General features: G+C 35.0%; 1 protein-coding gene across 2 annotated transcripts; it reads right to left on the bottom strand.

The window, feature by feature from the left end:
• Window positions 1–13,122: 13,122 nt before the first annotated feature.
• LOC7479632 (alpha-L-arabinofuranosidase 1) lies at window positions 13,123–21,082 on the bottom strand. 2 transcript variants are annotated; one of them, XM_002307904.4, is made up of 18 exons: window positions 20,897–21,082; window positions 20,007–20,221; window positions 19,822–19,876; window positions 19,273–19,484; window positions 19,044–19,165; window positions 18,812–18,959; window positions 18,438–18,507; window positions 17,703–17,848; window positions 17,531–17,576; window positions 17,378–17,430; window positions 15,410–15,554; window positions 14,866–14,984; window positions 14,679–14,750; window positions 14,501–14,604; window positions 14,157–14,213; window positions 13,856–14,051; window positions 13,523–13,666; window positions 13,123–13,365 (listed from the first exon to the last, which is right to left on the bottom strand). In XM_002307904.4, exons 2-18 carry the CDS (start codon window positions 20,178–20,180, stop codon window positions 13,216–13,218), a joined length of 2,013 nt encoding a protein of 670 aa, XP_002307940.1. In that variant the 5' UTR covers window positions 20,181–20,221; window positions 20,897–21,082; the 3' UTR covers window positions 13,123–13,215. The 2 variants fall into 2 exon arrangements, with proteins under 2 accessions (XP_002307940.1, XP_024458226.1); XM_024602458.2 differs by lacking the exons at window positions 19,822–19,876; window positions 20,007–20,221; window positions 20,897–21,082 and adding an exon at window positions 19,613–19,796.
• Window positions 21,083–23,770: the final 2,688 nt, after the last annotated feature.

The following is a 23,770-nucleotide window of genomic DNA, read 5'->3' as shown; positions in this document are numbered from 1 at the left end:
ATAATTGATCATGCTTTATCAAAATAAGGATAATAATCAACATATATATTATCAAGAAGCATGATTCAATTCATATTAACAAATCAAATATTTATACTATTTCTCATGCATATGGAAAGTTATCCACTCACCTGACTCAAAAGCAAACAGAAGCCAAGAGCAAATACTGAAGAAAATCCTACTGACGTCCTGCCGGTAGAATATCAGGATTATCTGAATACAAAGAAGGCATATTCAAGAATAACTCAAAGGAATATATCACCTATTTAATACACTTATCTAAGGGTATATTCCATAACCCTATATGTTTTTGAACTAACCAGTTATTTTTCCTAAAAACCCAACATTTAACGGTTTTCCCGAAATCTAATCCATAATAAAAACAACTAATAAAATTGATAATAATTTACTAAATGACCCTTAATTATTCATCAAACCAATCTGCAAAAGCTAGTATTACAGCTAGGGACTAATCTGTAATTTATCCTATTTTTAAGGGTCAAATTGCAACTTTTGTCTAATTGGAGGACCAAACTGAAATTTATCATAAATCCATGAATATACTGAAATTATGACCATAATTAGTCCTCATTTCTGTCCAGATCATATCATTATACTCCAAGGACCATTCTGGAATTTTACCAAATTTTTAGGGTCAAATTGTAATTTTTGTCAAATTGAAGGACTAAATTGAAAGTGTTAAATTCTCTTATCTATACAGTAATTCTGTCCATAATTCATATGTTATTCTGTTCAGAATCTCGGAATATGCTCCAGGGACCAATCTGCAAATTTTCCAAAGTTTGGGGACTAAACTATAATTTTCCAAAATTGAGGGACCAAATTGAATTTTCATCATCTTCAACCTCCAACCCAGAATTTTTAACAGAAACCTACTGTTCTTGCCAAATTTCTAACTCAACATTCACCATTTACACAATTCATAACTCAAAATCATCACAATCTTCCATAATCAACTCATTAATCAATTACCCATAACAATCAACCTTATAACATTCAATTTAATTCATCAATTAAACCCAAAACACAAATTTTCAAAACCCTAACATTTATCAAAACCAAAATTAAAAGCTCAATAATACAAATTTATACATTTAACAACCTAAATCTTACCTTTTTACTTATTTCCTCCAACTCCTTTCTATTTCCTTTCTAAATTCCCTCTTTCCTCTTCTTCTTCTTCTTTCTCCCTTCTCCCTTCTCTCTCACGATTTTTCACTCAAAATATTCAGATCCCTCTTTTGTTTTTTTTTTCTTCTATTTATATATATTATGTTTATCTAATTACCACACTATCCCTCATTCATTTATACCCACACTTTAAGCCACCAAGGGCTTTATTGTATTTTCCTACTTATTAATTCAAAACATTACAATCTCCCCACCTTATAAAAGTTTCGTCCTCGAAACTTAATAGAAAGATTGAATACTTACCGAGATTATCGAAAAGATGAGGATACTCCTCACGCATCTTATCCTCGAGCTCCCATGTCGCTTCCTCACGTGAATGACCTTTCCATTGCACTTTCACTGAAGCTATATCTTTTGACCTAAGCTTCCTCACTTGTCGGTCGACTATAGCTTCTGGTTGCACCTCATAAACCATATCATCCCTCAATTCAATGGGATAAACCTCTAATACATGCGATGGATCTGACATATACTTCCTTAGCATTGAAACATGAAATACCGGATGAATAGCGGACAAGTTTGGTGGTAATGCTAACCTATAAGCAACTGCCCCAACTCTCTCCAGAATCTCATACGGTCCAATGAACCGAGGACTCAACTTGCCTTTCTTCCCAAACCTGAATACTCCTTTTATCGGTGATACTTTTAAGAACACACAGTCACCCACTGAAAACTCTAAGTCACGCCTTCTTTTATCTGCGTAACTCTTTTGTCTGCTCTGAGCTGTTTGAAGCTTATTTCTAATTACCTCTATCTTCTCTGAGGTAATCTGAATCAACTCTGGTCCCATTAGCCTCTTCTCACCAACCTCAAACCAACAAACCGGTGATCTACACTTCCGACCATACAAAGCCTCATAAGGTGCCATCTCTATGCTAGCCTGATAACTGTTGTTGTAAGCAAATTCCACAAATGGTAAGAACTTACTCCAACCAACTCCAAAATCCATAACACAAGCCCTTAGCATATCCTCCAAGATCTGAATAGTCCTCTCAGATTGACCATCTGTCTGAGGGTGAAAAGCTGTACTCAACTGCACTTTAGTACCCATAGCTTCTTGGAATTTCACCCAAAACCGCGATGTAAACTGTGGACCTCTATCAGACACTATCGAGATTGGCACTCCATGCAACCGTACAATCTCACTAATAAATAATTCTGCCAACTTTGCATATCCATAAGTAATCCTAACTGGCAGAAAATGGGCTGATTTTGTCAACCTATCAACAATCACCCATATTGAATCATAACCCTCCTGACTCCTAGGCAATCCTGTCACAAAGTCCATTGTGATCCTTTCCCACTTCCATTCTGGAATCAACAATGGTTGTAACAATCCAGGAGGTTTCTGGTGTTCACCCTTTACCCTCTGACAGGTCAAACACCTAGAAACAAAATCTGCTACATCAGTCTTCATCCTATTCCACCAATAACACACCTTAAGGTCTTTATACATCTTGGTGGAACCTGGATGCATTGTGTAAACTGTCTGATGTGCCTCTACCATCAATTCTCTCCTCAGATCATCTACATCAGGTACACAAAGCCTATCCCTATATCTCAGCACATCATCATCACCTATCACAAAACCTGCAGCCTTACCCTGCTCAACCTCATTTCTAATCCTGAGTAGTGAATCATCTTTCTTCTGAGCTGCTTTTATCTTATCAAACAAATCTGACTTAACCTGAAAATGAGCAATCATTGCTCCAGCTTCACTAAGATCAAATCTGACTCCTTCATCCACCAACTCATGCAGCTCCCTAATCAGAGGTCTTCGTACCTCCTGAATATGAGCTAAGCTCCCTGATGATTTTCTACTCAAAGCATCGGCAACTACATTTGCCTTACCCGGGTGGTAATGTATGGTACAATCATAATCCTTCAGCAATTCCATCCATCTCCTCTGCCTCAGGTTTAGATCCCTCTGCTGAAAGATGTATTTCAAACTCTTGTGATCTGTGAAGATCTCACAAGTTTCACCATACAACTAGTGCCTCCAAATCTTCAAGGCAAAAATTACAGCCGCCATCTCTAAATCATGTGTAGGATAGTTCTGTTCATGCTTCTTCAGCTGCCGTGAAGCATAGGCAATAACCTTGCCATGCTGCATTAGAACACATCCTAACCCCACTCTCGAAGCATCACAATACACTGTGTAACCACCAGAACCTGATGGTACTGCTAGAACAGGCGCTGTAGTCAATCTCTCTTTCAACTCCAAGAAACTTTTCTCACAAGCTTCAGACCACTGAAACTTAACATTTTTCTGCGTTAACTTAGTCAATGGTGCAGAAATCCGAGAAAAGTTCTCCACAAACCTCCGATAATAGCCGGCCAAACCTAAGAAACTTCTAATCTCTGTCGCCGAAGTAGGTCTAAGCCACTGCTTAACTGCCTCAATCTTTTGAGGATCAACCTCAATCCCATTCCTTGACACTACATGCCCAAGAAATGCTACACTCTCCAACCAAAACTCACTCTTTGAGAACTTGCCATACAGCTGATGGTCTCGCAGAGTTTGAAGCACCATTCTCAAGTGCTGCTCATGCTCCTCCCTAGACCTCGAATACACCAAAATATCATCAATAAAAACTATCACAAATCGATCAATAAACTGGCCAAACACTCTATTCATCAAATCCATAAAAGCTGTTAGTGCATTCGTCAACCCAAAAGACATCACTAAGAACTCATAATGACCATACCGAGTTCTAAAAGCTGTCTTCAAAATGTCTGCCTCCCTAATCCTCAACTGATGATACCCAGATCGAAGATCGATCTTAGAAAAGAATTGAGCTCCCTGCAACTGGTCAAACAAATCATCAATGCGAGGGAGTGGGTATCTATTTCGAACAGTCACCCGATTCAGTTGCCTATAATCTATACACAACCTCAATGACCCATCTTTCTTCTTCACAAACAACACTGGGGCTCCCCAAGGGGACACACTTGGTCGGATGAACTTTTTATCTAACAAATCCTGCAGTTGCTCCTTTAGCTCCCTTAATTCTGCTGGCGCCATTCTATATGGTGCCATTGATATCGGTTCAGTACCCGGAACCAAATCAATACAAAACTCAATTTCCCTATATGGAGGCAATCCAGGTAAGTCATCGGGAAAGACATCAATAAACTCCCTAACTATAGGGACTTGGTCTAATTGAGGAACTTCTTTCTCTATATCCATTATATATGCTAGGTAGCACTGTACCCTTTTTTTGGCCATTTTCCTCGAGATAGCCGACAACATAATTGATGGAGACCCAATCTTATCTCCTTGAAATACCAACTCAACTTCTTCATCTAGATCAAATATTATTTTCTTACCCCAACAATTTACCGAAGCCCTATGCTTTGCCAACCAATCCATTCCCAAAATCACATCAAAATCAACCATATCTAAGACATTTAAGTCTCCCATAAAAATCTTATCTCCAATCTCTATTTCACAATCCAGATACACATACTTCACTAATATTAATTCATCTAAGGGAGTGGAAACTGAAATTGGAGATTTTAACAAAGTTGGTTGTTTATCTAACCTCATGGCAAAATATGGGGAAACAAATGAATGGGTTGCACCCGTATCAAACAACACTTTTGCTTCAAAAGAGCAAACAGGAAGAATACCTGAAACAACTGTGTTGGATGCCTGAGCATCCTGCTGAGTCAAGGCAAAAACTCTAGCATGCCCCTGACCCTGCTGTATCTGACCTCTATCACCTGCACCCCGGCCTCTCTGACCACGACCACCAAAACCTCTACCCCCATGAGCCACAGACTGGCTCGTCGATGGTGCCTGAATAGGATGTTGGACTGAAGCAGATAACCCCGAAGCTGACAACTGTCTCCTCGGGCACTCTCTGATCTTATGACCTATCTGGCCACAACTAAAACAAGCCCCGGTCCTTCTGTAGCACTCTGCACTAGTATGACTTCCTCCACAGTGCTGACATGAAGAACTATCACTAGGTGTAATAAATGAACTACGAGGTGCAGTCTGAACTAAACTCTGAGTACCACTACTGCCACTCTGACCGCCTGAGCCACTAACTGACGGTCTCTGTCTAAACCTCCTCTGAACCCATGAGCCCTGACGGCCGCTTCGTCCCCTAGACGGACCTGCACTTAATCCCTGTTGCCTAAAAGACTGACCCTCTTCTCTAGGCCTCTTAGACTGGCCTGCAGTCATGTCCTCTAATTCTCGCGCCTCTATCAACCTGGCGCTATCAACAGCTGAGGAGTATGATGGAAACACCTGTGACACCATCACCATATACATAGAGGATTTGAGTCCTCTAATAAACCTCTTCACCCTCCACTCCTCAGTGGGTAGAAGATGTTCTGCATACCTAGACAGCTGAGTGAACTTCAGATCATACTCATCCACTGTCATGCTCCCCTGAGATAGCCTCTCAAACTCATAAAGTCGAGCATCCCTGACGCTCTGAGGGAGAAACCTGTCTAAGAACATGGAGCTAAACTCCTTCCATGTCCACTGAGCCTCTACTGGTCTTGCTCTTTTCCTAGACTCAAACCAAGAGATTGCCACATCTCCTTCCAACCTGAACGATGCCAAACTCACAGCTCGGTGGTCTGTACATCCCAAAGCTTCACACCGTCGCCAAATATCATCTAAGAACCTCTGAGGATCCTCTGAACTATCCATCCCAGTAAAAATAGGAGGTGCCAACTTCATGAAGTCATTCAACGGCACATTAACTCCCTGAACAGTGTGGGATGTCGAGGGTACATCTCTATCCCTCCTTCTATCTCTCTCCATAGAAAACTCTATCCAGGTCCGCACAACCTGGCTAAGTTGCTGAAACTCTGTAACAGGTTCAGGGTCAGCTACCCCCACACCTGTTTCATCAACAATATCTTCCTCTTCTATCTCCTGAGGCTCTTCCTCCACTGGTGGAGGTACCTCCTCAACATGTTGAGGCACGGGTGCACCGCGCCTCCTTCTCTGCCTTGCAGTTCTCAACCGCCCAATAGGGACATTATCCTGATCATCCTCTACTCTAACAGTATCAGCTATTCGTCTATTCCTCGGCATTTCCTAAAATAAAAGTGAGAGCACTCAAGTCATGCTAGAACAATAGCATGATAATTACCACAGAATTATAGGAAAGCATATCTATCACAAGGAAGAAGACATGCTTAATGAGAATTCAGAATTTCAAAGACAACAAACAAGACAACACGGATCCTAATGCTCCACTTATTACGAATTTAATTATATTATTGTTTTTTTAACCTAAAGCTCTGATACCAAGTTTGTCACGACCCGAATCCCGGATCCATGACCGGCACATAGGCAAGGTTCCCCTCCAAGGTTCCATACCTATACGAACCCAAACTTACACACAAACTTATCCTAACTCAATCAGAGTTCAACGCAACATTAACAACAAAATCAACTTCATAATATAATTGAATTGTCTTAATACAAGAGTTAATATAATTCATAGTTTTGGAGCACTAACTAGACATAAAGGAAAGGTACAAAGTACAACCAAAAAGCAGGTTCTGAAGGTCCAACAAAATGACCTGCTATCAAGCTATAAGCCTGAAAAGGATAAATAATGAGATGGTGAGTTCAACAACTCAGTGAGTAGATAACGTTCAATATACACACACGAGGTAATACAGCAATGAGAAATATATATACAATTGGCTTTAGGTTCTTATGGAAGTGTTCTCAAATTGGCCATAACAAGAAGATCATATGGTAAAACTCGTCAGAAAATCAAAATGCAATGAGCATGAGGCTCCGTACTGTGGGATGATCAGTCCACACAGGTTGGTGACTCCCCCGACCAACTAGGGTTCAGATACGATGTGCACAAAGACTAACACTACCCTGTTAGCATGGGTATTCTGACTGACATACCATAGGTTCATAATCATAATCAAACAGACGTATTCATATCTCAAGGCTCAACTCATGACATCAATCAAATGAGGAGCTATCAATTCAGAATTCAATTCAAAATATATACTGGTTCATATCAAGAATTCAGATTCAATAATTGATCATGCTTTATCAAAATAAGGATAATAATCAACATATATATTATCAAGAAGCATGATTCAATTCATATTAACAAATCAAATATTTATACTATTTCTCATGCATATGGAAAGTTATCCACTCACCTGACTCAAAAGCAAACAGAAGCCAAGAGCAAATACTGAAGAAAATCCTACTGACGTCCTGCCGGTAGAATATCAGGATTATCTGAATACAAAGAAGGCATATTCAAGAATAACTCAAAGGAATATATCACCTATTTAATACACTTATCTAAGGGTATATTCCATAACCCTATATGTTTTTGAACTAACCAGTTATTTTTCCTAAAAACCCAACATTTAACGGTTTTCCCGAAATCTAATCCATAATAAAAACAACTAATAAAATTGATAATAATTTACTAAATGACCCTTAATTATTCATCAAACCAATCTGCAAAAGCTAGTATTACAGCTAGGGACTAATCTGTAATTTATCCTATTTTTAAGGGTCAAATTGCAACTTTTGTCTAATTGGAGGACCAAACTGAAATTTATCATAAATCCATGAATATACTGAAATTATGACCATAATTAGTCCTCATTTCTGTCCAGATCATATCATTATACTCCAAGGACCATTCTGGAATTTTACCAAATTTTTAGGGTCAAATTGTAATTTTTGTCAAATTGAAGGACTAAATTGAAAGTGTTAAATTCTCTTATCTATACAGTAATTCTGTCCATAATTCATATGTTATTCTGTTCAGAATCTCGGAATATGCTCCAGGGACCAATCTGCAAATTTTCCAAAGTTTGGGGACTAAACTATAATTTTCCAAAATTGAGGGACCAAATTGAATTTTCATCATCTTCAACCTCCAACCCAGAATTTTTAACAGAAACCTACTGTTCTTGCCAAATTTCTAACTCAACATTCACCATTTACACAATTCATAACTCAAAATCATCACAATCTTCCATAATCAACTCATTAATCAATTACCCATAACAATCAACCTTATAACATTCAATTTAATTCATCAATTAAACCCAAAACACAAATTTTCAAAACCCTAACATTTATCAAAACCAAAATTAAAAGCTCAATAATACAAATTTATACATTTAACAACCTAAATCTTACCTTTTTACTTATTTCCTCCAACTCCTTTCTATTTCCTTTCTAAATTCCCTCTTTTCTCTTCTTCTTCTTCTTTCTCCCTTCTCCCTTCTCTCTCACGGTTTTTCACTCAAAATATTCAGATCCCTCTTTTGTTTTTTTTTTCTTCTATTTATATATATTATGTTTATCTAATTACCACACTATCCCTCATTCATTTATACCCACACTTTAAGCCACCAAGGGCTTTATTGTATTTTCCTACTTATTAATTCAAAACATTACAAATACATAGAGAGGCTTGAAACGAATAGTGTCCAGACAATATGCAAATTGAGATGATATTCCCTTTTTATCGTTATTCGACTCAATAAAGCATCTACCCATACATCCACCATTTGAGGCGAGAATTAGAGGCCTAGTCCAATAAAGATAGATGTATCCATTTGAGAGGTTAGGGATTACACATGCATTGTAATTAAAATTCTAGTCTTTTTAAAAAAATTAAAAACATTCATTTAATTTCATGCAAGTACTTGTTCAGCCTTAAAAAAAATAAAAAAAACAAGTGCATGTTGAGGTTTTGATATGCAAAGCTTATATTATTGAAGAGATCGCAAAATTTATCTCATACTATTTCGAGTCTCACATGAGAAAAAGAATCAACACGTTTCATGGCATGATGACGATGGGAAAATGCCTTCAAGTGGGAACTTGTCAATATTTTTTCATCGTGGACGACCCGTACCCAAAAATATTATGAGGAAAAGATATTTGACAGATATAGAATTCAGACAATCACATAATTATGTGTTATTTAACTGCGCGATGAATTGAGACTTTTTATTCAGTAAATATAATACTTCATATGTTGTTGCTTTCGAACAATTTATCTCTTATACTATCATAAACTGATAAATTGTTGAATTACTCATAGGCAATATCGTCAATTTCTACTAAGGGATTTTGTTAGAATAATTAAAATACATAAGTCTAACAAGGTGTAGAGAACAACAATACAAGAAGGCAAAATAGTTTATACATATACATACTATCTGCTAACCGACCAAAATAAAATTAAAAGCGTTACACCAACACCATCAACTGTCACGAAAGGAATGTCAACCAATAATATAAGAGAAGCATTAATAAAGTGACATATGTGTGCAGTATTGAAGCTGCAATAGTGTGATGGGGGATCAACAAGGAAAGGGAAGGTTTCAAATAAAGTTTCAAAAGTTCAGCAATTTTGGAAAGTTTCTAAAGAACATGTTTTCTAAACAGAGAAGGTGCCACCCCTCACTCTGTGTTGTGTCAACCAAGAGAGAAAGAGATTGGTAAAAAAAGAGAAAGAGAGGACACAGAGTGAGGGGTGGCACCTTCTTTGACACCTCAAGAGAAAAAGAGATTGGTAAAAAAAGAGAAAGAGAGGACACAGAGTGAGGGGTGGCACCTTCTTTGACACCTCAAGAGAGAAAGAGATTGGTAAAAAAAGAGAAAGAGAGGACAAAGAGTGAGGGGTGGCACCTTCTTTGACACCTCAAGAGAGAAAGAGAGGACACAAGATCATTGATGGGTCAAAAAGCAGCTTTTATGAAGCCCACGTGCACCCTCCTAATCTTAAACCCCACCTCCGCCTTACATGTCTTAACTTTCTTTAGATGAATTGGTGAATGGGAAGCAGACATGTTCAACATGTTCTTTAGAAACTTTCCAAAATTGCTTAACTTTAGAAACTTTATTTGCCTCAAGGTGTTACCCTTAATTAATTTTGGCAACATGTCAATTATAAGGTTGTGTCGTGATAATTATTGGAGGTCCAAATTTTGGGAGTTGCCTTTCCGTTCACATTCAGGAGCGACCATTTCACAATTAATCGATCCAGTCAGAGCCTGCAAGCAGCCTTAAATACCAGCATTAAATCCCAACAACCACACCAGTGTCATAAAATACAGTGATTCCACACGGCAAGGAAGTTGTTGCGAAGGGAACATCAGCCACTATCATAAGAGATGCAATGATTTGGCATACGATCAATCCAGTATCATACTGTCAATTATTCGAGGCATTTTCTTATACTTTCAATTACAGTCTTCAGTGCTTGATATAAAGACTTTATACTATGTTAAGAACTCACACACAATCTAAGCTTTTCGGTAGGGCTTTTCGTATTTTGTTTTATTTATGTTGGATGATAATCAAGTGACATTACCCTAAAAGAAATCACAAAAGCACCTTCCAGGAGATGGCTATCAAACAGGCAACAAGGACAGAAAAAATATATATATATTCAAAGCCAGGCTATAAAAACTCTCCAGCTCTATCCAAACCTCATTTCCTGCTCTCAAGGTGCGAGTATAGCTGACATTTTTCAAAGCTTTTGTATTATTTTGTGTGATAAATCTTTTCATCGACACCCATTTATTTCAGTACGTCGAGAAACCCTGAGAAGAACTCACACATTGCTTAGATGCCAGCATGGTCTTGATAGCAAAATCAGGGAATATAAGAACCGTGCTCACAGAGGAAACCAATGTTTATGCCTTGGGTCAAGGTTGGCAGCTCAGCAATAAGTCATAACAAGTAACAAAGTTCATTGTTGGGCTTAAGAACCTCTGTTTGCAAGCTAACAAAGATGTCCCATTGCTAGAACAGTGTGTGAAAGCCAAGCCAGAACAAAAACGGAGTCTTTTTGCAGCAGCTTCTATTTATACGGGCTTACAAGCACCAGGATATGTGCCTAACGCTGGATGTTTGAGGACAGTCGCGGCAGTGCTGATTTATTATACCCCATATGATATTTCATTCGTGATGGATGCGACTGAGAATCATCCATGCTTTCACCAATCTATCATTTGCCATTACCACGGAGGAGATAACCAGAAATGATTGAGTTTTGTCAGCTGTTGCTTCTTTGACCATCTAGTACATTGTCATGGTTAATAAACGTGGAACATGGTGGCTGCACAACATTGTTACACACTTGCAATACAGAAAAAAAAATGTTCATGTGAAGGAAGAAATAATGCTTAATACGACTTGTGGATATATTTATAGATTATATAGATAAGATAAAGTTATTACTTTTAGAGTTGAGAATAATTAGGAGGTTTAACCTTTAGTTAGCCAATTCTTTTTTATTTATATATATAAAACAATATACAATAATAAAAGTAGAGATTACAATACAAATAAGGCAAATACATATGCATACTATCTGCTAACCGACCAAAATAAAATTAAAAGCGTTACACCAACACCATTAAAGTGACAAACGTGTACAGTATTGAAGTTGCAATAGTGTGATGGGGAATCAAGAAGGAAAGGGAAGGTTTCAAAACAATTCTCAGATTTATTTGAGATATTAACTCAACATACTTTGGTTAAATTTTAAAAAATATATATTTAAAAGCGATAAAAATTGTGTTATGACATAAATAGTAAATAAAATTATGATTACTATTTAGTTAATTATACCCATTGTACATAGTTCATCATGAACTAAAAAATTAACATGAGGGTTAATTTCAATTTTCCTTCTTAAGAAGGTGAATCCAGTTTATTCTTATGAGGTTTTAATTGTTTCAATGCCCCCTTGAGGTTTCAATTTCATATCAACTAAAAAAACTTTTTATTTTGATTCCTAAAACTTTGAAACTAATTGATCGATTAGGAATATCTTTTGTGAATATTTTAATTAGATAAAATCTTATAAATTCAATTAAAAACTCTATAAGATGCTACATATATATATCATATAAAAAAATAGAATACACAGAAAACTAAAAAAAATACATGCAAAGTTAAAGTTTAAACTATGAAGTTCATTAAAAATAAATAAAGTATTTTATTTTTTTCTTTGATGAGTCAAGCACTGCATCATGTCTGAGTGTTGACATTAATTGATTTTATCAAATTTATTGTTGATTTGTTAGGTACCTATAAAAGTCTAAAAGTTGTTTTTTTTAATTTTAAAGACATTATGCTTCTTAGTTTTAATGTTTTAATATTTTGTGATCTCTCTAATTTAATAATTTTTCTAATTTTCAAATTACTTTTATGTTTTTTTATTTGTTTTCAATGTAAACCATATTAAAAAAAAATAATCTTATATTTTTAAATATAAATGATATACATGATATCATTTGAACCCTTTATTTAGAGTATAAGATTTGATCTCATTAAATTATTTTTTAAATATTTTATTTAATCAGATTTCAAAAGTTTGGGGACTGAAAAAAAGAATTTCTCTAATTTTGGGAAACCTGAAGAGGAAAACTGATACCTGATTGAGATTTCATCGAAATCTCAAGAATAAAAAAATGGATTCACATCAAATCTGGAGTTAAATTGAAATTATCCTTTAACATAATTAATGAATTAACACCCGGCTAATTAACCCACAGTAGCCATGGCCATTTTATATTTGGCCTAAGAGCCAGATTTGAATCACACACTGCATCTTTTATAGAAACTGATATCTATTTCCCAGGAAACAATACATGTGCCACACATGTTCTCGTGGCTATAAAGTTGTAGTTTGTGGCTTATACGCAGATATTAAAATGAAGCTAAGTATACCAAGTGGAGTAAAGCGGAATTGAAATTTATTTTTTATTTTATTGTCAGGAACAATATTTAATAGATTGAAGGGTGTGGCGATAATGCTTTCGCGTTACAGTAAAAAAATATTATAAGAAATTATTGTAAAAGCACGCATAATCTATAGTGATTTAAACAATGCAATTTATAATGAAAGCATTCACAATTCATAGTAACTCACTCTACTATAAAACATTGATCTCTTTTTATAGTTAATAACATTATTGTATGATTACACATCATGTATTAATTATTTTCTAAATTGATGATCTAGCTGAAGAATCGGTTTGTGGCATCCTGATATTGTTTGATTCTGTTAATAAATCAAGTGAAGTCAAAGAATATGGAGCGATTATAATGTTCATGTCTTTGTCAGCATTCTCAAGCAGACTGAGGTCTGGCACCACCTGCATAACGTGAAGATGCCGGAACGGGTAAGCAGGATGGCATTCACCAAGGTGTAAAAACAAATGTAGAAGATTTGCTATATGAAGTTATGAACTGGCATTGAACGGTTCTTAGATGAATGAGAATTCGTGAGTTTACGATAAACATGTCAGATACCTTGTTTGGATCCGTGAAGGAATTCTCGTCCATTACATTCGAAGAAGTGAGCACAGTTTTTGTTGATCCAGACAATTGTGAGTTGAGCCCCAATCCATCAACTGAAACTTTGAGACTCACGTGCCTGTTCCCAAAATTCACAATCTGAAAATACATTTGCCTGGAAGTAAGAACTTGGCAAAATAATCAAACAGAAACTCTTAAAACTCAGAATTTACAGAGTGTTCATGTTTGTTGTCGACCAGTGGAATCAGTGGAATTAGTGGGTAGGACATGACAGCAAGCTATGCTGGTAATACAAGGCACTCAAGTTCAAGCAAGTAATTTCCAGACCTTTATTTTCAGGTAAGTTTCACCATCCACTGAGTTTGTCCAGGTAATTGCAGATGCAACAAGTGAAGAGGAATTTGTTTGTAGTTTAGCATCAAGCAGAGTTGCTCCACTCGACTCTCTGAAGAATTTCAGCACCCAGTAGCTTGGAGTTCCATAGTGCATTGAGGAGTTGAAGACAATTGCATCTGGATTCCACCTTCATGGAAAAGTTTCTTTCAGTGTCAGAGTACCCTCTGATGAAAAATGATATTCCTAGCCTGCATGCTTGAATTAATTTTAAGGAATAGCATGAGACTGGTACCTCCTGTCATTGTCATTCACGAAAAGTGGTGCGTAGCTTGCCATCTCCACAATATCACTGCAATGGAGAAATAAAGGCCTCAAGAATTGGAATTTTCATGATAAGTATAAAAACACCAAAAAAAAAAAAAGGACTTCGTCCATGGCATCAAAATTTGAACCAAAACCATCATGAATGGTGATCTGAGAATCTTTTGAACTAGCTATTTAAAATATTTTCTTTCTAAATTCTCCATCACCCTCTCCAACAGGAACAGAAAGGGGGAAGGCATCAAAACTTTGCACCTCGAGCACTGACTTGCACATTGATAATATCTTAAGAGTGCTGGAACAACTATTTCAGACCTGTTCTTTTCCAGCCCAATGAGGAATCCAGCTTCAGCAAGTGCTGCTAAAAGACTTCCTGTGCCAGCATCTTTTCCAGTCACAGCATACTCACTCACAAAAGCCTGAAATATAGCAAATTTCATAGCTACTAATCACATATTTTTGTCAGTAGGTTGTCAAAAAGCATATTACTCACCTTTGGACCAGAGCGGGATGTGTGATCAAATTGATGAGTCATAGAAAACAGGTGGCTGGCAGATGTATAAATCTAGTTCAAGGAATAAAAAGGGGTTAATATTGTGTTTCCTGACGAATAAAAATATGCACATATGCAATTCTGCAAAACAGAATAACAAACAAAACTGTGGTGACAGGATGTTTACATGAAAATCATAGTAATCAGCAGGATGATCCAAAGAATGAGAAGACCCATCACAGTTTGAGATTATTTTGATGTCGGGATAGGCACTTTTTATAGCATCGTAGAACTTGAGATAATTTCCTGGTAAAAAGAGCACATAAATTTGAGTTCTGAAACTGGTTTATCTTCCAGAATCTTGAGTTAAGAGTAACATTAGCAGAACTTAAAAGACACTTTTTGTGAAGAGAATCTTTCTCAACCATAACTTACTGCAGAATTGAGATCATGAGACTTTATCATAGAAACACAACTTTGAAATCAAATAATAGATCATTCGATGCACAAGAACTCTTGAAAGATAAATGCAAAAATGAGTAATACTGCATGAAAAAAATGTCATATCACCTCAAGAACATATCATCTCCTCCTAGAGGGTGACTAGTTCAAATTAGAAGGGCGTGTTGCTTGTTATGGACTCAAACCTGATTCTTTCATCTAATGTAAAAAACAGATTCATATAGGCATATCGGAGTTTGTGATCCATGCATGTTCTTGTGTGCACAAACCTCGGTAATTCTTCTTCCAACAGTCCTCGTTCCCAACAGCAACATATTTCAAGTCAAACGGCTCTGGATGCCCCATTGCTGCTCTTACAGAACCCCATTTAGAATCAGAAGCGCCTCTAGCAAACTCAAGACCATCAAGGGCTTCCTGGAATAGATACGAACATTGTTATAACATGATATACATGTTAGTTTAATATGTGATGTAACTAATTAGTTGGTTATGGTATTATTATATTCATGTAAATACCTATTTATTATTAATAAAGCTTAATTTATCTTTATATTCATATAATATAAGATCAATGAATATAATATTTGATTTATAAATCTAGAATAAAGATAAAGTTCATGGGACAAAAATACTTTGCAAATAAAATTATAAAGTTATTATAATTATGGGATTTTTATTGCATCAAAGCATTATTCATAAAATATTCATGGTCGATGCTCTCTTAAATATTGAACATTTATTAGAGCCGAAAAGACTGGTATATATTATGTTCTTTCCTTTATGAAAAAAAGCAATTGTTCTCATAAACTGAAGTATAAAGGATACCTAAAACTAATATGTAGGTGCTTGTCATAAGACATGTATAATGAACTAACCTGTATAAGAATTCCATATGGAGAGATCACCTATATCTATTGAAAAGCTCACGTGATGGTTGTGTAAGTGATCCTTAAACTTGAAATCGCTAGGTTATCTTATATAGAAAATGTTATGATTTAATTCTGTTGCATGTTAAATCGGAATATTATTGATGAAAAGATATTAATTTCACTGAAAAACCAGTCACTAAAAGGTTAAGTCAAACCACTAATGACTTTTCTAATATTTGAGAGATCATAACACGTTGCTAAAAGATGCACCTAAACTTCAAATATAAATTAATCAATTGTTAAATTGATAATAAATTAAGTTGTTTAATTTATTCAATTCTATTTAATTATAATTATAATTTATATTTGGATCAACACATTAGGAACCTAATGGGTCACATACATTAAGAACTATTAGTCAGAAATTAAACTGAGATGATTTAATTAAGTATGACTTGATTAAAATATATTTTAGAAATTAAATACTAGAATATAATTACTATAAGGATTATATTTCTAGACCTAGAAAAATCTAGGACTTGATTGAGTTAATTTCTAAAATTATCCTGAATTAATATATGGATATTATTCAGATGGCAAATTGATATTTTATCAATTTATAGGGTTTTTCAAATTTTTCTATAAATAGTAAGTCATGCCTTTTATTTGGGAGTGATTATTTGTTAAACAAAAAAACTACGTAAGTAATAGAATAGAGAGTTAACACTTTAGGCATAGCAATCCCTCTATTCTAAATAGAAATTTAAAAGATTTTTCACTGGTGGTTTGTGTGGATTACCGTTGAAGACTGAACAATTGAACAACCTGTGGTTTGCGACAACTCAGCCTTTAAAAAATAATTCAAAGTCGAAGAAGATCAGATTTTCAGGCAATAAATTCCTAAACAGCTCTAGATCTGTCTAACAGGATCCTAGAGACTCCCGAATAATTTTGTTTTATTATTTCCACTGCGTGTATGATATTCAAGAAACCAACAATACAACAAAAAAGCTCTCGTCTTTCACATCAATGTTAGTAAAATTGTAAGTAGTTTTGTCTGCCCTACTTTTCCCCCTTTGTACCTGCAAGCAGGTTGTGGCTTTCAAAACAAATGATATTAGAAACTGATAAAGCACCATTAGACGTGCGTGCGTGAGTCTGTAGCTTCAACACTGGTGAATCCTGAACCTTCTTCCATACTAGTCGAGACTCAAAAAGAAAATTTGCTAGCTTATTTCTTTTTATAATCATGAAACTATCAGGTTTAATCTAAGCAGGACTGGGATTGTTTCAGTTGTTCTAATGGATAAGTCAGTTTATTTGTGCGTGGAGGGTTTTAGCAAAAAGGAAAGCAATGAATTTGCATACTTGTACAAAAGGTGAGACAGTGGTGGTATCAACTTCATCCCGATGGCTGATTCCTGCCATGTTAACCAAGCAAAATAGGAAAGGGTAAAAAACAAAAAAAAAAAAAGATCAATCAGACAGGATGAACTGGGAAATGCCAGCACATGAAAGTACCATTGTTGAACACCCATATAGGCCGTGCACCAAGATCTTCAGATAGCTGCAGAAATGAGTGAACGTAAATTATATCTTCTTATGTAACAGGGTTAGCAAGTCCAGTTTCAAAGAACTGCACAGGCCACAGTTAACATAATCCTGCACCTGCATGACAAATAAAGATACCTACTTGAAGAAACTCAAAGTAACCAAGTCCATCATCAGTCCAATACATCCAAACATCACCAAAATGCCCAGGTCTCTCCTCCCAGGGTCCAATGCTTTCCTTCCAGCGAAATGCATTTCTCAACCATTCACCTTCGACGAAGCATCCACCTAGTGCAAAATGATCGGAAAATATACCCCATCAGTGAGATCTGAACTACAGAACGAACCGGCCCCAAAAGTAAGTTTAACATGAAGAGTGGAAAGATAAAGCTAGTCAAACAGATTAGGCATTGAGTTTGAGAGATTGTGGTGTTTGATCAAGCTAAACTTGCACCAGAAAGGGGCCCGCAGCTCCAGATTTGGAGTTTGAGATTGCAGTTTAGGGTTGAAATCCTTGGAAAGTGAAAGAAAAAGGAAGGCTCTCCAGGGGAAAAAAAAGAGAGGATTAGGCCATCAAATTTCCTGCTTGCTTTTCTCTTGAAGACTCAAAATCCATTTATCGAAAACAAAAAAGGATTAGACCATAAAAAATCCTGGTCCAACTCACAAAATCTCTAGTGAGCTGTGAAGACAAAGCCTTTAAGCAAAAGCCTCAATAAATGGAGCAAGAATTTGGAATTGTAAAACAATTGTAGCCAGGGATAAAGATGTGGAGCCATGGACTTCCCTGTGTAATATATGATAACCAGATTCCACTATATAAATTCCCATCTCCTCAGCAAGAAACTATTCAGGCATACAAATACTACATACATACCAGGAAATCTGATAAATTGGGGTTTTATATCTTCAAGCATTTCAATGAGCTCCTTTTGGAAACCATGCCCCTGTGGCAAAACAGAGGTGGTACCGATACTTTAGACACAAATGGAATCTATGTACCAGGCATAAAATCTCTGTAAGAAAATATTTCACACTCTAGCAAACCAAGAAATTCAGATTTTTATCTCCACAACCTCCATAAATAACCAAATCTTAAATCCTGTCTACCTGTAACCTGAAATTATGATTTTCAACTTTCGCCCTCTATAAATGTATTATCTTCTACATTGCTAAGTAGCTTGAACTTTCCCAAACCGCATGGAGAAAGATTTATTCTTTTCGGTGAGAAGTGCTGATGAATAAGAATACCTTGTATGTCTCCAAAGGCATAGCTGACACTTGATCAAACCATATTACACCTTTCCTGGATGTTGTCAACTGAAGCCTTGAATTAGGATTTGTTCCTTTGGCTTCCAATAGAACCTCGGTCTTTGTCCAGTTTGAAACATCAGAATCTCTGCAAAAAAGGAAAGCATGAAAAACACAAACTCCTGGTCAAAGAGAAACCATTCATTGCAAAATACATTCAAGTGGTGCTCACACAATGTTAGCAGTCGCCAATATCTGCAGCCCATCTGAGCTCGTCAATGATACAGATACATTGATTGATCCAAGAGAACGAACATAAAGAACTACTTTGTAGATCTTCCCTTGTTCAATATTCTGAAGGAAACAGAAGTCAAAGACAAAAGGGTCTGATTTCCAGCTTTTTTTTCTTCCATAAATGCATGCAAAATAAATTATCACATCTAGTATCGACTAGTTCTCACCATGCCCCAAAACCCTGGATTATATATTCCAACTCCGCCAGCTGGGCAAATATTACTGCCCTCGCTGTCACAGAGCACATGCATTCGGAGTGCAACCTTATTGCGCTCAAAGCAAGAAGAACGATCAGTAGATACAGTTAAAGATGACTGATCACCAATTATAGACCAGGGAGCAATATTTGAGGGAGTATTTTGGCCCCCAGCTTCAAAACCTGGGAAACAAAGGAAACAAATCGAAGAGGTACATGTGAATCCCAAATCCAAAATACCCAGATAAATGTAGAAAGGCTTGAATGGTTTGATAATCAAAGTAGCGATTAACTCCAAAATCATAGCTCACACAAAAAAAGTTGAGATCTTTTTATCAAGGCACTGTTTGATAAAATTAAGAACTAAGCACTGAATAACTAGGAAAAAAAATTATAAATCCTGAAATCTTGGAACTGGAAGTTAGTTTTGACTGCAATCGGCCTATTGCACTATTTGAAACTTCCCTTACTTTCTTCATTCTTCTTTTCACTTGCAGAAATTAATATATTTGAAAATTACCCCGATTGCTTACAAGCTCTGCCCATATCCCACCAGCTCCGGCATGGTTTATCTCCTGCAGAAAAAACCATTTCAGATAATGCTCGCTATCCTTACTCAACATCTTATTTATGCATTGTAGTTTAAACAGACCATAAACTAACTAGACACAAATCAAATCATAACTTGAAAGCGAATAAACTAACCTCGAAGAAAATTCCAAAGAGTGTTTCAGGAATAGGCCGACCACTGGAGGCATTAACGATCAATTTTGCTGTCTGATATGCATCAACTTCAGCAGCAGAGCATTGATACACGGAACAAAGACCAACAAAGAAGCAGACCAGAAGAACACTGCAGGAGGCCTTCCAATAACCCATCTTCTCACTCCTTCACTCACCACGGCCAATATTGCCACACCCTAATATAACAACAATATATAACAAATTCAATTACATTTTATGATCAATCATACCCCAAAAAGGAACAGCTCCATAATCTGTCACAATATCTAAGAGAAACTGATCCATTCTCATTCTCTTCTGTTAGCGCAAAAAACTATGGATAAGAATCAAATAAAGAAAGCAGCAAGGTCAACCTGTCAGATAATATGTCACCTGACACCATCTTCTACCTTAAGAAGGTAACCCCATCATGATTCACCACTGTCATCATAATTTGGACTGACTCGCAAAAAAAGATAACAGCAAAAACTAAGGTCAAGCTCTAAAAATTCAGACTCCTGCCATTATATTTCCAACTATCTTGAATTCCCATGATCAAAGTTTTGACCTTTACTCCAAAACATGATAAAAATTTTGAACTTTACAGCAAAACATGTTCAAAATTCAATACAAACATGTCATGCACAAACATTAGAACCAACCCACCAAGTGAAAGTATTGAATTCTGAACAAATAAGGATCAAAGATGATCAAAGTTTTGACCTCTACTCCAAAACACGATGAATTTTGAACTTGACAGCAAAACATGATCAAGATTCAATACGAACATAACATTCACAAACAGTAGAACCAACCCACCAAGTGAAAGCATTGAATTCTGAACAAATAAGGATTAAAGATGATAACTTTACCTGAAACAAAGGGTCAAAAAGACAAATTCTGCTTTGGGTTCTTTGAAGATACCTGCAAATGAGTGGAAGTGTTGACTGGTGATAATTTTTAAGATTAGCTAAGGAGTTGTTTGTTTGTGCTTATAAATAAGAGATGGGCACGCATATGACGCTTGTTCTGTTTGCCTTAGCGCCTTTCTTTCACGTCAGACATTTGGCAGTGTGGACTGCAAGGAACATAAAATTACTCACTTCTTGTCTTTACAGTGCGTGCAAGCTACAGATCACAGTTATCTCATCTGTTTTGAAGTAAAAATACTACATTTAGAATCACTTTATTAATGAAGGAAATTCCACTATTTATTTCCCCTTTAAATTTAGCCAAATTTACAATGCCTTATTACTTTTTTTATTCTTTTTTTTTTAATACATGTGAATTCCTTTGAATCATCCTCTTAACCGATCCATGTGAATTTTGAACTCTACTCCATGAATGCTAATAGACAAGACCATGGGGCTGCTCCAATTCAACCCTTGTCCATATAGACATTGATTAAATTACAAATATCCATGCAAGGTGTGTCCAAAGCACAAATAAAATAACGAAAAACTTGTGCTTGCTGAGTGTGTTTTTGGGTCATCGATGGGGACATTATCCCTTTCTTTCTTTAAAAAATTTGGACTTCTTAGGAACGACTATCAATGCTAGCGGTGTAAGCAATTCTTATCCTCATGAATGCTAAGAATTAATAGATTATTTATCCACTGTGCTTAGTTTAGTATATTCTTTTTGTCTCTACAGTAATTACGCCTATTTATATTTAAGCTAAAATATTCGGGAGTGTAGTTGCGGTTGTTTTTTAAAGTGTTTTTTATGCCAAAAATACATCAAATGATATTTTTTTATTTTTTAAAATATTATTTTTAAGATTAGCACATCAAAACAATTTAAAATATATAAAAAAATTAATTTTTAATAAAAAAAAATTAAATTTTTATAAAACACGATTTACACAGTGTTACAAAAGCTTAAACACAGTTTCTTGAGTCTTGACAGTGAAGATACCTAGAAATGTTTTTCTTTACTGGCAGTGAATGAAAAGGCCAATTGTTGGGCTCTGAGTGCAACCATGAAATCATCCCTACAAACCCTAAAATAATATTAACTGGGTGTTGTTATCCATAGCTGATATTGATTCTTGTCAATCATGGAGTTAGATTTCCAGAAAGACAAAACTTGTAGCGTGTACCTTTGAGGTGGCAACTGTTACTCCTACAGCATGGTTTTTTTATTAAAAAAAATTAAAAAATATTTTTATTATTTTAAATATTTTAATAAAAATAAATTTTAAAAAATATTCCCGAGAAATAGATTTTGCCTGTCGTTTTCTTATCTACGAATGCTGGATAGAACTTATCCAAATGAGGTCATTTATTACATCCAATATGATCTTGATGATGCTGACCCTTTCTAGGTGTCTGCTATTAATACCATCATGAGAAGGAGATCCTGGCAGCTTAAGTTAAGAAAATTAAATAAAGTTAAAAATATTTTAATGTGCTTTTTTTTATTTCATTTTTCCTCAATAATTCCTTCATATTTTAAAAAAATTATTCTTCATTGTTTTTTTTTCTTTTTATGGGCTAGTTTCAGCCTCATGATTAGAATTACAGATTTTAAAGGCTAATAATAGTTGATTTTGATTTTTTAAAGTCTATTTATAAAATTAATTTATTTTTAATTTTATTTTTTAATATATTTTTTTTAATTGATCATCACATTTTTTCCACTTTTCTTTGGGTGGGGTTATTTTGATTTTAGGTTGACTTAGATTTTTTTCATTGCTTTTTTTTTTAAAAAATAATTTTATAGTTTCATTGCTAAGCATTTTATTATTGAGAGTTTTGCTCCATTGTTTTTTGGATTTGTCTTCTATGTGGTTGGTACCAACCTCATTACCACGATCATGAATTTTGAATATTAGCACGAGTTGACTTTGTTTTTTTTAAGTTGATTTTTTTTTAATTTTATCATTCAACATATATTTTTTTAAAGATTGATCTCCGTGCCTTTTGTTTTTCACTTTCCTTTGTAGGGGTCTATCATAATCTTGTGCCCATGATCGTAGTGTTAATGAGTTAACTTAGGTTGAGCAATATCTTTTTTTATTATTTTTTAAATTATATTTTTTCTTAATTTCGCCGTTTAATATTTAGTTGTTTAATATTTAGTTGTTTGATAGTTAAGTTTTATAGCTTTATTCACTTTTATTTCATCAACAACTTTTTTTTATCTTTTATTGACACGGACAATTGTTAGATTAAACAAAAAATTTATCTTAAAAAAAAAAGTTATATTAGACACAACTGAGTATATGACTTGTGTTGTGATATCAAGTATTTTAATTTTAATTTCTTGTTGATCAAATATTAATTTATTTAATTAGATATGTGTATAGATATTTTGATTTATGATTTATAATTTTTTATATAAAAAAACATATAAAAAACTTATATATTTATTTATTTTATCAAAAAAATTTATCAGACCAATAGCAAGCTTGAGTCATGTAACCAATACCCTTCTAAAATATTAGCTGATTTTTCTTAAAATAACAATAATTATTATCATCATTTCTTAAAACTGTTAAAAAAAAAAAACATTACAGAAACTTTTATTTATTACATTTTAGAAAGTAAACTTTAATCTTTTTCACTTTAACACAAAATACCATTTTTTATACTGATAGAAGACATTTCTAAACACTTGAAAATTATATTTTATCCCCCAAATAAATAATCACAGGAAAAATTAACAAAAGTAATCAAAATCAATAGCAAACTGATTCATAAATGGAGTGTGTGGACTGCAGATTTTGCAGTCAGGCCCAGTAC

This window comes from Populus trichocarpa, chromosome 6 (genome assembly GCF_000002775.5).
Source record: "Populus trichocarpa isolate Nisqually-1 chromosome 6, P.trichocarpa_v4.1, whole genome shotgun sequence".
Taxonomy (NCBI): Eukaryota; Viridiplantae; Streptophyta; class Magnoliopsida; order Malpighiales; family Salicaceae; genus Populus; species Populus trichocarpa.
This window is presented reverse-complemented; position numbering and strand designations above follow the sequence as displayed.

Coding starts and splice junctions, on each gene's coding strand:
- LOC7479632 (XM_002307904.4), bottom strand. CDS start 20,180: ATGGGTTATTGGAAGGCCTCCTGCAGTGTTCTTCTGGTCTGCTTCTTT. Junction 19,485..19,821: donor AGAGCTTGTAAGCAATCGGG/GTAATTTTCAAA, acceptor TTTGTTTCCCAG/GTTTTGAAGCTGGGGGCCAA. Junction 14,214..14,500: donor ATTGGGCTGGAAAAGAACAG/GTCTGAAATAGT, acceptor TCTCCATTGCAG/TGATATTGTGGAGATGGCAA.